The 16,638-nt window shown below is 41.1% G+C and overlaps 1 protein-coding gene across 2 annotated transcripts; it reads left to right on the forward strand.

Moving 5' to 3' along the window:
- Positions 1–90: 90 nt before the first annotated feature.
- On the forward strand, positions 91–16,328 carry tti1 (TELO2 interacting protein 1). Of its 2 annotated transcripts, XM_053425086.1 has the most exons (14): positions 91–237; positions 671–1,410; positions 1,653–1,990; positions 2,076–2,361; positions 3,254–3,431; positions 3,700–3,992; positions 4,920–5,336; positions 6,272–6,431; positions 6,963–7,130; positions 7,283–7,434; positions 8,181–8,321; positions 9,197–9,401; positions 14,828–14,915; positions 15,628–16,328. In XM_053425086.1, exons 2-14 carry the CDS (start codon positions 685–687, stop codon positions 15,845–15,847), a joined length of 3,372 nt encoding a protein of 1,123 aa, XP_053281061.1. In that variant the 5' UTR covers positions 91–237; positions 671–684; the 3' UTR covers positions 15,848–16,328. The 2 variants fall into 2 exon arrangements, 1 of the variants encoding a protein (XP_053281061.1); XR_008338846.1 differs by lacking the exon at positions 15,628–16,328 and having other exon boundaries at positions 9,197–14,433.
- The last annotated feature ends 310 nt before the right edge of the window (positions 16,329–16,638 follow it).

Here is a 16,638-nt window from a genome sequence, read left to right on the forward strand (position 1 = left end):
TCCACCTTTCAACTCATTTAGCTTTTAGTTTGAAAATAATCCGTCAAATCCAGGATGTCGTGTCGCTTCACAGGCATTACGTCAAAATTGTGCGACGCAGTCTCATGACGTTACCCATACTGGGAGTTGATTAACTTTATCATTGGGTGGTTTCTGAAGTATTGTTTAATAATATAAAATCTATATTTTGGGCGGAGTGTTCTACGCAGCTAGTCGCGGTAGAGCAGTAATGTGAAGGTAGGTCCCTGTTTGTTTACGCTAGTAGCGCAGTGCAGGTGTTGTACTGTTACTCCACAGACTTGCTCTTATCATGTCTCTTAACTGTTACATTGTTGTTATTGTGGGAAATTGATCGATTATAACAAGGCTTCAAAGCAACATTGCAAATATTTAATCTATTTAATTTAAACGAATCTTAATCCAGATGTCAGTGCAGAGTTTATATATTATTATGGGCTCCATCCATCGCCCTTGTCAGTCTTGAAGAGGGTAATAGCAGTATTCCTCCTGACTGACCAATTTGGGCTCACAAGTAAGTTTTTTTGTTTTCTTGCCAAAGGTGTGTTGAATGTTAAGTATTTAATCTCCAGGGAAACGTAATTTTGTGGTTGCAGTGATTGAATAGACTTTGATTGATTTTTATTTCTCTGTCTACGCTCCCTCACTAAAGTGCCTCCCGCTCTGATGCCTCCAACCATGGCTCAGATCAGTGATCCAAAGATTGCCTTTGCCTACCTGCGCCCGGCCTGTGTGCTGCTGACCAAAGAGCCGTCTGTGACCAATGTGGAGACAGTGAGCGGTCAGTTAAAAGAAGTCGACGATGCCACGTTGCAGCAGCTCCAAGATTATGTCCTCTTCCCTCTTCGCTTTGTCCTCAAAGTACCCGGGCCTAAAAAGGACAAACTGGTGCAGGCTGTGGCTGAAGCCATGAGCCACATCCTGGAGAACACTTGCGTCCAGAGCTGGCAGACCCTCCAAGACCTCCTCTCAGAGCTTTGCCTCTGCCTCTGCTCTCCAACCGATCCTGGGAAACCTGCTGACACGTCAGAGGAGCTGAAATTGGCCGTGCTGAGGTGCTTGGACGCCTTGCTTCATGCTGCATATGGTGATATAGTTTTCAAACTCTTTGAACCAATCATGTTGCCTGGACTGGGAGCCGCCATATCACTGCTACTGGCTATAGGTGAGAAGGAGAAATCCCGGGATGTACAGGCAGCAGCGCTGAAGTGCCTCCAAGCTTTGATTCTGCAGTGTGACTGTACTCAGGTGCATGTAGTCCCATCCTTAGAAGAGCGACGTGCTATCGGCAGCACCATGGCTTCATTCTTACCTGGGATCACTACGGCTATAGCTAGGATCATTACTGGAGATCTGAGACAAGGCCACGCAGTCACAGTCAAGGCCATCAAGGTACGATATTTTTATAGAAATGTACGATCAATTTACAATGACTTTGTGATGGTCTAGAGACCCTAAAATTTGTTAAATATGTAATTAGTTATCATAGTTGTGCCATTAATCTTTGGAAAGCTACCTTAAAACAATCTGAACCTGGTAGGTTGTGCGCTCAAGGTGCAAACTAACCTCACAACTCTAAAGTAAAACATGATAAGATGTGCTCCTCCTCACTTGTCACTCTTTTTCTCATTCAGGTTTTGTCCAGTGCTGTGGAGCTTGTGATGGAAGACGTCCAGCTTCAGGCCAGTGAGCCCTGCAAGACTCCCTCACCAAACCTGGGTAAAATCTCACAGCTGGTGGTCCAGCGAAAGCAAGACTGGTTAAAGAGCACGGCAGGGAAGCTTTCTGTGCTGCTGAAGAAGATCATCACCTGGACCTCAGCCCACCGGCACTGGAGGGTTCGCCTGGAGATGGTGGAGCTGGCCGACCGCCTGCTGGCAAGGTGTAGTCGGTCACTTGGAGAGTGCGTGGGGCCGCTGCTGGAAGCACTGGTGGGAGCAGTCAATGACGAGGAGCCCAGAGTCCGAGAGAGGTTTGTTTTGATGACATTTTTGAAGAGTGAAGATGATTATGTGAGGATATATCAAGATGTTATTTAATCTCCTCTTCTCCTCTAGGTGTGAGGTTGCTCTGAGAGACGTTTCCCAGAGGAATCAGAGCTGCAGCAGCAGTGGAGATGTTAACAGTGAACGCAGCAACATTCAGACCTTCACTGACGTGCTTTCAGAGAATCTCCACTCCCTGGCCACCTCCCTGCCCAGACTGATGAGGACCTCTGACGACCAGAAGAAACTGTTTGTCCTCAACGTGTTTCTTGGTTACTTAAAAGTCCTGGGACCGCTCGTCTCTGTGGTGCTGAACTCGGCTGCACATCTGGAGAGGATTTCCAAAGCTTTGATGCAGGTAATGGCTGCAGCTGTGTATCAGAATACACTTGATAACAAATCTAATGAAGTCTGTTTTTTATACAATAATAGGTATAGATCTAGAGGTTTTACATGTAATATTTTTAAAGATCCTTTATTTTATTGTCATGATCTTCCTCCTGTGTGTAAAGAAAAATCAAATCATATCTGTTGTTTGACTTTCTGTATGCTTTACTTTTGTATACATGAAAAGATCAAGCCAGAACTGTGAAATATATTATTGATTATAGCCAAAAAATGAAAACAACAATGGGAGATGCAGTTTATTTTAAACATCATTTGATCACATCATAGCCAATATTGATTGATGTTTTAAAGCCAGAGCCTAGAATGTTCCAGCATAGCAAATTAATGCGTCACTAAAACAGGATTTACTTCTTCCCAGTGACCTTTACTTCCAGTACTTTAATTATTGTATTTAACTTTCTACGAGAGTTTATTATATGCTGATATTAGTATTTTGACATTAGTATTATACTGTTAATTTCTCTACATTATAGTTTTAATTCATCATATAGTAGTAATGAATGCCCAGAGTGCTGCTACAGGGGGATTAATGTATTTTCTCTCTATTACTGTGTGTCCGGGTATGCCATTACTAATTGCATACCAGTATTTTGCTGTATTACTAGTATGGCCATTTATGTAAATTAGTTATTATAAAATTATCATTTTTTTATTTTATTTTTTAATATAAGTTATTTTTACAGCATATTTAAACATTCTGACATTGGTCAATTTCAAATGAGACTCTTTTGGTGTCTGACTTTGCTCTCTGGTCTGGTCCTCATCGCAGCAGTCGAGAGAAATAACAAATCATCTTCCATCAGACATTGTTGAAAATGCAACAACCCTGTCTGCCTTAACAGGTGCTGGAGCTGGATGTGATGGATGTTTGCATCGTGGAGGAAAGAAGTCACAGCTCCACCATAGAAACAACTTCCACCTCCTCCGATTGCTGCACTGCTCAAACACAGAGGAAGCATTTCCTCTACTTCACTGATGAGATGATCCTCTCTGTGCTCATGGAGATCTGTCGGACATTAGGTACAAGTACTGCTCAATATTAACATTGGGGGTAGGGGGTATGAAAACCATCTATTCTTCGAATCCTCATGCATACATAACAGTATTTTATATATGAGCCAAATGTAAATATATAATAGGAATATAAATTAGATTAAACATGTTAAGATATGATGTATGAATGCTTACGGATTAAATCTAGCTCCTTTCTATGCGTACATATTTACAATTTCTAAAGCTGTCCTGCCAGACATACAACAACCAACTTTCCCTCTCATTCCATCTTTAGGTTACTATGGCAACATTTACCTGCTGACTGATCACTTTCTAGATCTGTACTGCCAGTCGTTGGCATACAGAAAGCAGGCCGCCATGGTCCTGAATGAGATTGTCAGGGGCGCTGCAGGCATCGGTGTGGTGACAGAGAGTCAGGGCCTGGAGGGTGAGGGTCACAGACGCTCTGCCAACAAGGATGACCTGAAAGCAGCAGTGATGTCAGTCTTGGAAGAATACACCAGTCTGAACAACTGGCACTTGATCACTGTCAGCGAGGAGACGGATAGAGACCGACAGGACCAACAGGTGGGATTCAGTTTGAAAGATTTGTCCTGTTTGCTTTTGCTCTGTTACAGTTTACAATGGACTTGGGTATATTTGAACCAGTACGTAACAGTTACATTTTCTGTGGAGAGACATGAGAGTGATATTTCACCAAAAATGTAACTACTCCTTCAATGTCATTCAATTTTTTTTTATTTGATGTGGCACCAAATTGTTTTATGGGATGTGATTGATCAATACCTGAAACAGATGAATCAACTCTTCATGGAGTGGTATTCTGAATATGTGAATATGATAATTTGGTATTTTTCATCTCATTTTCTATTCTGTGAACACTTTCTATTCAAGTGTGATATTAGGCTCTAATTCTCTCTGCATTAAAATTTGATCATCGTCGGATTACCTCAGTCCAAACTAAGTGCTGCAGGCGTTACTGAGAAAAACAACCACACTTTTGTTGCGGCCTTGACTGATCACAGCATTCTCCTGTGCGTCAACAAACCGAGCGGAGGGAGGGAGATGCTCCAGCGTTTCAACTAACTGCTCAGACTTCTGTAGGCTGGATTACTCACCCAACAGACAGGGAAATAACTGCTTGTTAGTCTGTAGATATATTATCAGTTTTTCATCGCCAGCTGAAATGTGTCTCGGGACACAAACGCTTCAACATTAGATTATTGGGGAGAGGCAGATTTTTTTTCTACAGTTAAATTACCCTTTGGATGTTTGGTAAACATGACACTGGAGTTTTCTTTATTGCCATTAGCTGATGAACAGCAGAAACCATTTCGAAAACTAACTTACTTAGCACTAGCACTACTAGTGGTTGAAACTCCACTTTGCATCTTTTAATTTCTAGGTAGAATCCTGTTCCTTGCCCTCATCTTTCAAATAGAAGGAAAGCTGTATTATACATGACATTGTAATGTGATCTCTCTTTTCCTGTAGCTGCTCAGCCCACCCAGAATTCTATCCATATCCAACAGTGACGTCAGCAACTTTAATGCAAACTCTCTCGAAGTGATTCCTTCCTCGTTTGGCTCCACATCTCCCTCAACGTCCACCTCCACAATCCACCAGCTCAACAGCAACATCTGGCAGCTCTGCATCCAGCTCGAGGGCATCGCCTGCTTTTCTCAGGCTCTGGGGCCTGACTTTCGTCCCCTGTTGATGACATCATTGTACTCTGTGCTGGAGAAAGCTGGGGAGGAGACTCTGCTGGTCAGCCAGGCAGCGCTGGGCTCCATGTGGGTTATCAGCAGATCCTGTGGCTACCCCTCCCTGAAGGAGCTGATCAATGAAAACTCAGACTACCTGCTCAATGACATCTCCCTCAACCTGCAGAGGCTCCACCAGCATCCACAGGTAAAGCTCCCACAGTAATGCACAGCAGGAGGAAAAAAGCAATAAGAACTAAGAAAACAGAGGCAACATTTGTTATTAAAGCAAGTGGTGTGTACTGTAATAGTAATTTGATTATTTGAGCCTTTGTGGTTTAGCTGATTTATCCATCAGTCTAAAGAATGTTAGAAATTTGTGAATGAAGTTCCTGCAGCCCAAGCTAAACTCTTGTTGCACTGTCACAATTCATGTTGGGTTGATTATCAATTATTCACTTCAGCACATCTAATTAATAAAGTTGCATTAAAGGCTCAAGCAACCACAGTGAGCCAGGTGAAGTAGTTTATGCAAATAAATCAGACATACATTCAAATCATTCTCAGAAGCCATCGTGTTCCAAGTCACAAGTTAGCCCAGAGTCAGATAACATGTCAAGACCTAATCTTAATGTTTTAACTGGTCATCATAAGGCAAGGCGATATTTATTTATAAAGCACCTTTCACACAGAGGTAGATTCAAGGTACTCTACACGGACATTAGAATACAGATACAACATTTTTAAAAACAACAAAAAATCTGAAAGCACGATATGATGGTATCTTTCCACATATTATTACAGTGAATATATGTAATCGGTGTCCCCTGCCAAACACATCCTTCACACTTGTGATTAGCTGGTTAAGCTTTATATTTATCAGGAGAATCCTAAATTGATTAACTGCACACTTTTTTCTTTTTGGGTTTAGGGATGATACCACGTTAATTAAGGCATTAAAGTTGAGCTTAATGTTGAGTCATATTTTCTTAAATGAGGGTCTAAATGTCTCTAGTCCAGGTCATGTGGCTCGAGTCCACACATCTGGGGCTCTTCTTTCAGTTGAGCAGTGTGTTCATGGGTCTGTGTGGGTTTGCTGTGCTCTGAGCATGTGTTTCATCATATCCCCGTCTTGATGGCCAGGCTCCACGGGTGTTGACAGTGATGTTGACTCACTCTGACTGCAGCCTGCTGCCTCTGGTCGGGGACATCGTTCAGGATGTGCTGATGGCTCTGGATCTCAGCTACGACCACACGGGTGCACTTTTCTGCTCGGTGCTGCACGCGCTAATGAAGGCACTGGGTGAGTTTTGAAAAGTGGTGTCACAACATTTGTCTCATATGGTCGTGGATCGGTGACTCCACCTCACCGCAGTGCCATACTGTATCACACAATCCCATTCTCTACCACATAATAAATAAAATAATTTGAAACTTGCTCTCATTTAGCTGTACTTATTTACATTCAGTATGAGGACAGTGGATTTCTTAATAATTTGTATGTATCCCAGACATATCAATGGTTTGTTTTAAAGATAAACCTTATTTCAAGTTAAATAATGAGTGGAAAGCTTCAGTTTCTAAAATAGTTATTTCACCGTCACAGAAATATAAGTATTGTATATTGTGAATATTTTGCAAACATAACCAAAATGTAAAAGCTTGAATATTCATAGAGATTGTCAGCATCACCACAGCTATTGGGCATTTCACCAAAACAAGTAGAGAACTGCATATTTAACAGAAATAGAAAAATAAAGTTCCCACAAAAATAATCGTACTTATTCCTGCGTTATTGTAAACACTGACTAATTGTCTTATTGTCATGTGTCAGCGAGGTGGTTTCCCTCCAGTTGTAATAAGACCAAAGAGTCTGCCAGACCCCAACAGAAGTCCACTGACCAGGAAGACATCGACATCCGACAGTTCCTGCTGGATTACCGCAAACAGAAAGATCTGGCAGAGGGCATTGGAATAGAGGAGGACGATACTTACGACCTCGGTAATATGAAGTCTTTGTCATATCTGTCTGTGACATTGCAGTACAGGTTTTACTAGATTTATATTATCTGTTGGGTAAATTATGAATAGCAGGAAAGCATTTAGACTTTTCACCAACCCATCCATCTGACTGCACGTTCCCTTTCTCTCCAGATGTCCCTCCTCCCATGGAGTGTGAGGACGTTGAAGATAACGATGGTCCCAACGTGAAAGCAGAGCTTCCCTCCCACCTCAGCATCACTAAAGATGTAATGGAACGCTGCATTCATCTGCTGTCCGATCCTAGCCTCAGGCTCCGACTCAAGGTACCTGGGACCATTGACAGTGTGGATAATAACCCTAGAGCAGATTGCTCACCATTGTACAGCAAACCCTTTTCATACTGTAGAAAGAAACCACTTTAGTCTCTACACTATGTTGTTAAAATGACAAATCTCCCAGATTATGTAGACTTGGCATGAAATAGGCCTGTCAGGGCTCTGCAGACAGACTGGTCAAACAAGACTAACGAACTCATTAGCTACCCCAGGCTATCTCTGAGCAATAAGATCCATTTAGATGATACAAATCCATGACCTACTGACAACATGAGGAAATGCAGGTCAATTTATTCTAAATTAATTTTCTTAATGTGGTTGTCCAATGAGGAAAAAAACTAAAAAAAAGACTCACTATAGGAACCACAGTAACCTCATCATAAGTTATTACTTGTAAAATCTCACTTAAACCCTCATATCAACAAGGCAGGGATTTGGTTCTGTTTATTTTTTACTTCAACCCTTTTCTATATTTCGCCAAAACACCCACAAGATGCTTCAGCCCTGGTTGGATTCAACTGTAATTCAGGGGTTATTTAAGGGACCAGAGGAATTTAATGTAACCAGTGAACTTCGGTGTCTATCTCATGTTCAACTGCTCATTTTATCTAAAGCAATGAAGCTGTAGATGGAATGTGCAGCTACCTGTTTACATATGGCATGTACAATATCCTATATATATATATTTAATAGAAATAATAAATGTTTATATCTTTCTGTGTGTCTGTTCTAAGGTGTTGGACGTGCTCGAGCTTTGTGTGTGTGTCCTGAGTGAGAAGGAAAACGAGCTGCTGCCTATGGCCCACCGCTGCTGGCCCGCCCTCCTCCAGAGACTGACAGCTGACGACCCGTTAGCGGTCCTCCGAGCCTTCAGGGTATGCAACACAAGTCTGCTCTCTCATTTCATTAGCATTGAGTGTTGATTTTTTTTTTAAAATAACAATTTGATGGGATGTTGTTTTATCCGGATCGGGTCATTATGTGCAGCTGAATAGTGGAAATGCACTAAATATAAAATAACATATTACAATACATCATTACATCAGGCTTTCCCTTATGTTTTACTGAAACATTTCAATATTGAACCAACCAACTATTGTGGTCTCTCACTTTATTAAGAATTAGCCGTGATGCTCTCTGTTGACAGGCGGTTTCATTGAACGTGGCTTTTTGCCTTGTTCCCTGATGAATGATGATATTTCTGTGTCTATTGTGATCATTTATTTCACTTCAAATCAGTCTACTTGTCAAAACCAATGTTTAACTGAGGCCGACTGATTTCAGTCAGATGTTTTCTGATATGTGCCTGTCTTGTTTATATTTTTCTTAAACAAATGTTTATATTCGTAATTAAAGTTCTAAGTATTTTTTTATTTATAGTAATTGATAAAAAAGTTTATATTCAAGCTTTAAAATAACAAGCCTCAATAACATTTCTTTGTCAGAAGATTTTGATGACGTCATCCCTATAGGAATTATTACCAAATATCGGTATGGAACATTTCTAACTCCTCAATATTGGCATCGGCATTGGATCCCAAAAAATCTCTTTTTCTTTATCAGACATAATTAGCTTGTAAATGCTCATCACTCAGTGCTGCTGCTGGACATCTGTGTTGTGGTCATCAGCAGGCTTTTGGCTGTGCCCAGGTTTTATCAATACTATGACTCATCCACTCTTGTCTTTTGTCATATATAAGGACAATTATTTTGCTACATTTGTATTTCACATGCCAAATCTCGCTGCCAGATGCTGTGTACTCTGGGTGACATGTGTGGGGACTTCCTGAGGAGGAGGGTTTCTAAGGAGGTTCTCCCAAAGCTGAGCTCCTCGCTGGTACGACAGGCTCCCATCAGCGCTAAGGCCGGACCCGTCTACACACACACTGTGGCCTACAAACTGCAACTAGCTGTGCTGCAGGGCCTGGGCTCGCTGTGCCAGAGGCTGGACCTGGGTAAGCGAGTAGAAACACAGAAACACCAACATACACAAGTTTTCCTAGGAGATCACAACATCATCATATGTCAATCCACATTATTTGTTTATTTACAGCTATACATTGGTGGTAGTTAGAGGTTTCTAGCCTCGAAATAGCCTCCCCCCTATGAAACCAAATTTAAATCCACTAGATTTTAATCTGGATCTCTACCAAATGACACAGACTCTTATATATCTGTCCCCTAAGTATGACAGATTTCTTCATTAAAATCCACAAATTATTCTCTATGAGATGAAAAAATACCCATTTCACAAACTAACAGAAAGAAATAAAAAATTCCTGGATCTTCGCCATCATTCAAATGGTTTTTTATGTTTTATTTATTTATTTTTCTGTATATCTATACATTATTCCTTTAAAACGGTTACGTTGATGTAATATTGAAATGGATAAAGTTAAAACCTTTACTGCATCCAGCCAATAAAGTAGCCTTATTTCCAAAACAAGATTAAGACAACTTTTTTTAACGATTAGAACATGAACATATTCATCAGATTGTGGTCAGAGAACACAGTGCCGTTTCTCACCACTAGATGGCAGTAAGAACAAGGCATTGGGCCATAGTATGAGTTTGTATCTCTGCTCCCTTGGTTTCATAAAATAGATCTGAAGAAGTGATCCAGAGTTGAATCTTGAAAATGTGGCAAGTTAAAATTCAGTGCAGCTCCCTACGTTAGATAACATTTCTTCTTTGTGTGTGTTCGGGGGGGGGGGAGTTTTCATCAGAGTCACAACCCTTTCAGATCTTTCCATCAGTCTCAAAATCAATATTGTTTTTAATTTGGCATGTTTTGTTAAAAGCACAGGCAACATCACAACACAGTCTGTTCATTGCAAAGTGCAAGATGCGTACATGCCATTGTCCAGTGTGTTTTAGGCTGTGACATTGCGTGGATCCAGCAAACAACAGAAAGACCAGGATGCGACTGAATCAAATCATAGCAAAAACAATAGCTGCTGCAAGCCACTGTTCTCCCCCAAGAACAATTAAGCAAGCAACGCTGGCTAATCTGCACAGCAATCAGTAAGTTCAGATGCTAAAGGAAAAAGATTAGCTCCGACATGTGATGGCTTTTTAGAGTTGTGCAGTTAAGTGCTCGATGTAGCTTTGTTATTGTAACTGAAAAGGTTCATCTCCAACGGCCTGGGGGCTCCGTGCCGATTTGTTCGCAGTGATGTAATTATGAGCTGCTTGTCTAATTTTTCATCAGTTATTATGTTCATTAGGCAGCGACAGCTCTGTCACAGTCATACTGGGCTCAGATTGCTCCAATTTTCCAACACTGCTAAATACTCGAGGGGAAACATGGTACTTTCAGTGGAACTTGAGTACTTCAGTGTGGGATCCCTTTTCCCACACTATATTTTAACTTATTTCTCTATTTCTAAGCGGACAAGTGGATATTTTTCGATGTCGTGAAAATGCGATGCTCGTCCCTAGGAAATTCCAAATTAACAATGAATGCGAGGAAAAGGGTCAAACTGGTCACATGACCTGACTTTTACTGACAGGCAGGCAGAGTCAAAGATCCGACTACATCCGCCCACCCAGCAACACTTACTAACCATGTCAATGTGAGATTCACCTGTTTACTTCACCATCGAGAAGAATTGACCAGACAAGCACACTTATTAATGACGATAGCAGCACATGGACCTGGAGGAATTGTTTTGTTACGTGGTAGAATGTGAGGTCATCAGTGGTTTCACCTGCGATATATTCAGACTTTTGTTGTCTGGTTGTTGGTTGTTGGATTGTCTTTAAGGTTTCAACTATATGTTGGTTTCAGTGTAGTTGGTGGTCTCTTGTTTGGTTTCACAGTGGGTGTGAACAGGGTGGGTGTAATGGGGAGATAACGTAGCAGCTGTTTGAGAGGTGGTGCTCCAGGATTTAGAGACAAAGTCTGGAATAAATACCTCATTAACTGCTCAACTGTACCAACTCAAGATGAAAACCTGAAAGATTTAAGACGTCCAATCACTGTTCTAGATTCACAGACTGACTCTGAATTGTGTAACCATAGCAACATGCCAGGCCTTTGTTTTTATTTATGCATCCTAAATCCAAAATATTGAACCAAAAAAGCCAATGTGTTGTTATTACTGCACTAATCAATATTTATATTATTACATGTGTAATGACAAACTTGTCAGTCACAGTGAAAAACTTACATTTAACTTACATTTATCTATTTAACACAGCTTACCTGTGCAGCTCCAATCTACAGTGTTTTAGCCTAATTTAGTCCATTGTTTTGGTTTTCCTGCCCACATTTATACTTCAACAGAAAAAAAAGCTTTAATAAGACCACTGTACACTTCATGCCTGGCAACAGCATCAGCATTTAGCAGCTAAAGAGCCATCTGCTTCCCTTGGCAAAGCAAAGCAGAGCAGAGAGGAGAGTGAATATTGGGTTTACATTCACCGGGTGGCCAGAAACTCTTCTCTTATCATTTGCTGGACACGTTAACTGGCCCATAGTCTCATTATAAAAACTTTGATCATTTGTCACATCTTTTGTTTTCTCTCCGTTTTGCTGACAACAGCAGCTTTAAGGTTTCTGTAAGTGGTGATAATAGAATCCGAACTAGAATGGCCGCCCAGTAGAGCGCAAACCTTTACTGAGGGCCATCATGCTGCACCACAATTTCACAAAATCATAGTGTTATGAAGAGATTTTAAATAGAATAGACCGCATAAAACCGAACATATAGCTTACTGCTAGAGGCCATGTAAAGGTTTCTTTGCATCCTCATGACCTAGACAAGTCAATTAAATAATTGATTCAAATTCCAATTTAGGTAAATTTACTCTTTGGATTTTTTGGGAAATTGAATATACATAAATAAAATAAAGTTTATATTTTCATCTCTTTAAGACTCTGGTGCAACAACACGACTGATAGCATGCCCTTCCTCTGTAGTGATGTCTGCACTCTCAGACTGTTTGTACAGTACTTTGACTTAATTTGTGGCTGACTCGGTTGAAAAGGTCTTTTACGAATGGCCCAATATCAAAACATTTGTTGTAAAGGCGAAAATATCACTAATATCACAAAGACAACATTCATTTAAACCTTCTGCGTTGGTCTGTTTACATTACTTCAGTTCGTTCCTGCTTTCTGCAGATCACATTCACTAAATTAGTGAAAATACATTTTGTGCACTAGTCAAGATTTTTTAAGGTTAATCCCAGTCTTCATATTTTCAACACTGAAAAAGACCCATCTGTTTTATTATCCTATTATAAATAATGCATTTCATGCAGCATAATATTCAAATGAATTAGCACCGTTCCACTTTCTTTAAGCAGGATCTGTCTCTAAAAGATGGAAAGCAACAAGGAGACTTTTTATATTGGGCAGTTTTATGAGTTGAGATAAGTGCAATTAGGCGATAATACCAAATTGAAAAGCAGACATTTTAACTATAAGTGCTCATTAAGACTAAAGACAGTGTAAAGTTTTCTGCTACTAAGTTGGATTCTTAGTTATTATAGAGCTTTTGGACATAATTTCTATCATTTATAAGAATGTTGTCTTGTCTGTGATTGCTGAGGCCAGGGAGGATGGTATCACTTCAATGAGAGAGGTTGTACAGGTTGTACAATTCTGCAACACTGCTTCATGATCTTGTTAAAGATGTTTGAAACATATAGTACGACTCCTTTAAATTGTTCCTTGTCATATACTGAGTGCAACGTGTGCAGCAGTTCTTATTCTGGATTAATTCCTGGATAGTGGGAGGACATAGAGACCCGTCGCTCATATTTATATGCACTGGTATGATACTCAAAGGAAAGTGATGTCCAACATATGTTAGAACAACTAGTCACTTGTTTTTTTAGACTAATTGTGCTTAGAAATGTAACTTAATATGAAGCACTACTTTCTGTCTAACTCTGGTTTCCCTATCAGGATTAAACCCAGGGGAAAAAAAGGGAAACCCTAAAAAAATCATTGAGTGATTTGTGGCGTGGTTTATTTTTAACGATGGAGTCACCTGCTGTAGCTTCGAACAGTATAAAAGCATTTTAACATTTTAGTTGATACCCCCATATGAATTAATAATATAGTGAAACAAATAATTTCCCTGTCACATTAAAGGAAATGGTCCAGTTTATGCTTTTAAGATCCAGATTTTTCGTCCTGGCATTTGATGCTGTTCGCTATCATATCAGGGAGGGAGAGATTTGGAGTTGGCGAATGGAGAGAATGTGAAAGAGCAGGAGAGAAACAGTCAGTGGCTGCAGCCTTACTCATGTGAATACCGATTTGGCTACAGCTTACCTCTGGGACGCCTGCGGCAAGCCAATTACCGAGCCTCAGTCACAGGGAGAGGAAGACAGAAACACCAACTGACTGAAGCAAATAATACGTTTTAGCTCTAATTGTAGCTTCAGCTCCAATTCCGCCCTGTTGTTCATTTAGCACAGATCCTAACAGCACCTGGTCCTCTCCTGTTTAGTATTTCTCACCGCTGCCCTCCAAGCACCCCGATTCCACAAAAGACTTCACACTGAGAGTGCAGCAGCAGAGAGGGGAGGAAGAAAGGGGATAAAAGCAGTGGCTAAATAATCCCGTTTCACTCTGAAATGTGCACTGCTGCTTTTATTCTTGACACACAGTGAGCAGGCCCGGTTCAAGCCGAGTGTGAATTGAATTGGCAAACAGAGTAAGCAGCGCAGGAGAGAAGGAGACATGTTTTGAAATGAAGCTTGAAAAGCAGCCCAGTTTGCAGCTCAGGGAATCACTAAAAGTCTGCTGGGAAGGATGGAGAGAGCATGCAAAGGAGAGAGAGGGATAGGAAGAGGAGGACCGGAGTTGATAGAGGGAGCGCGAGCTGGCAAGGTTATGGAAGTTCCAGTCAGGGATGGGGAGAAAAGAGAGGCGAGGCAGGTTCTCAGGTGTGAAATCCAGAAATGTGGAAACAGCCTGCCACGCTTTTCTCAGCCGTCTCAGCAGTTTCCCTCAGCTCATTAGAAAAGGTAAAGTCCAGAAATGATGTATTTTCCCCCCCTCTTTCATCTTTTTCTCTCTGCTCTTTTATCCCCCTACCTCCTTCCCATCCAATCTACCATTGCGTGTGATTATATCTTCAGTTTGTTTGATCAGTTGGATCCAAGAAGTGTACGTTGACACACTATTTGATATATAAGGAAACAACACATTTACTTTATATAAAGTTGGTATTGTATTATTGAGAAGGATTTCCATTGATTATTATGATATTCAGGTTTTTGTGCGACTGGATAACGCTTCATGTCTGTAAACATACAGATTTTATTCACATATATATTTGTATTGTGAGAAGTCAACCATGCATTATGCAATGGGTCCTCTTTGATTGGATGAAGTAAACGTCTTGTTTGTTTTTCTCAGCTGAAGCAGATCTGGATGCAGTGACTGACGCCTGTCTGCCCTACCTGAGCTGCAGACAACCCATCCGTCTGCAAGAGGCCTGTCTAAGGTACCGTCTCACTCTAGCACCGCTGTTAACCCTCACCCAGTTTACTAAAGTACTTTCATTTCATAGCTCTTTATACATCTGCCCCACTACATTTCACTAGGAAATGCTGTACTTTCTACTTTCTACTACATCTGTTAATAGCTGAAGTTGCCAGTTACCAAGTAGATTAAGATGTCCCATACACAGGAAGACAGGAAGAGAGTGTGTTATTATAGTTGGCAACATCAGAGGGATTGACGGACAACAGAGGAAGATACTCTATTGGTAGAGGGCAAAGAGAGCTAAGGGAGACTTTGATTTGAGATGTCACGTTTATCTTTTGGAAACGGGATAAAGAATTTGATGCTCAGAGCTTTTGTCAGGTAAAACCTTAAATACAACTTATTAACCACTACAAAGTACTTTCATTTTCCCTTATAACTAAACAAACAGGACTAAAACTCTTTTAAACGTTTTACCTCCTAGCTGGTGATGATAACAACTACCTGAAGGCTTAATACTTTCCCTTCAGCAGGAGGACAGTGTTGAGTTAATGAGCTTATAGTCGAACTGTAGGACAGCACAGTAATCTCAGGGAACCTAAAACTCACTCTGTCTCTTTGGATAACAGGAACATGTTTTTTATTTTCCTCACCACAGATATTATGCGCTTTAGCAGAAACACAAACCAGAGCTAATCCTCCACCCTTTTCTCTTTCACTCCCCCTCACAGCGTTTTCCGACACCTGATCCAGGTGGACCCGGACTCCTTCTGGTTTACTCTGAACGAGCTGCACTGCCCGTCCTCCTACACCCCGCCCCACCCCGACCTGCTGCCCATCAAACTGAGCGGGATGGACCGGCCCAGAGACGAGTACTCGGACAATGTGCTGAAGCTCTTGAGGGAGGAGTACGGCTCGGATGCTGCGACGGTCGACCAGAGAATCAGCTAATGAGCTGGTGATGGATGTGATTGAATCATCTCGTAGATGGACGCCTTTTTGAACCACTGACTCCAGCATGCCAGTTGACTGAAAGGAAATCTGACAATCGTGCCAGAAAGAACAGCCATCAGTTGCGGCTGTGATAACCTCGGACGTGAACACGGTTCTGATAAGCAGTGGGATAGTGTCAATGAAGCATCTCTGCTGCAGCGGCTGTAGAAAGCAGGAACACTCCTGACAGCTCCTCTGTATTAGGAGACGAGCAGCACTTTGACAGTTCTTATGATTTTTACTTCATGTCAAGGCACTGACATGTACTGTGGATGCAAATATGTTTTCTATTCCTTCTCATGTTATTTCTGGATGTGCTGAAGAGAATATCTGATTCTCAGGTCCCTCGCTGAGTTGAATTATTCAGCCTCACGCTTCAGAGTGCACACAACTCAAAATGTGTCTGTTGGCGTGATAATTAAAGAGCTGACATCAAATATCTGGAAACGTCTTTTTACATAATCCCGTTTGAAACTTTGGCCAATTTTAAACTACAGTGTTTTGTATGGCTATTCGTGCTGTGTTAAGTGTTATTAAGGGTTTTATAGAGATACAAGTTAATATTCCTTAAAGTAAAGTGACTTTATCTCAGGTGTTGTGGCAGCACTAGTTACACAACGTGTAAAATGATATCCAGCCCACGACATGACGTGATTGGCAAAATCTGATTGAAGTAAACACCCGACAGGCATCTGATTAGAAGATGAGGGGAGAGAGATAAGTGTGACTGGGACATAGTCTTCCTGATT

This window comes from Pleuronectes platessa, chromosome 6 (genome assembly GCF_947347685.1).
Source record: "Pleuronectes platessa chromosome 6, fPlePla1.1, whole genome shotgun sequence".
NCBI classification, from domain to species: Eukaryota; Metazoa; Chordata; class Actinopteri; order Pleuronectiformes; family Pleuronectidae; genus Pleuronectes; species Pleuronectes platessa.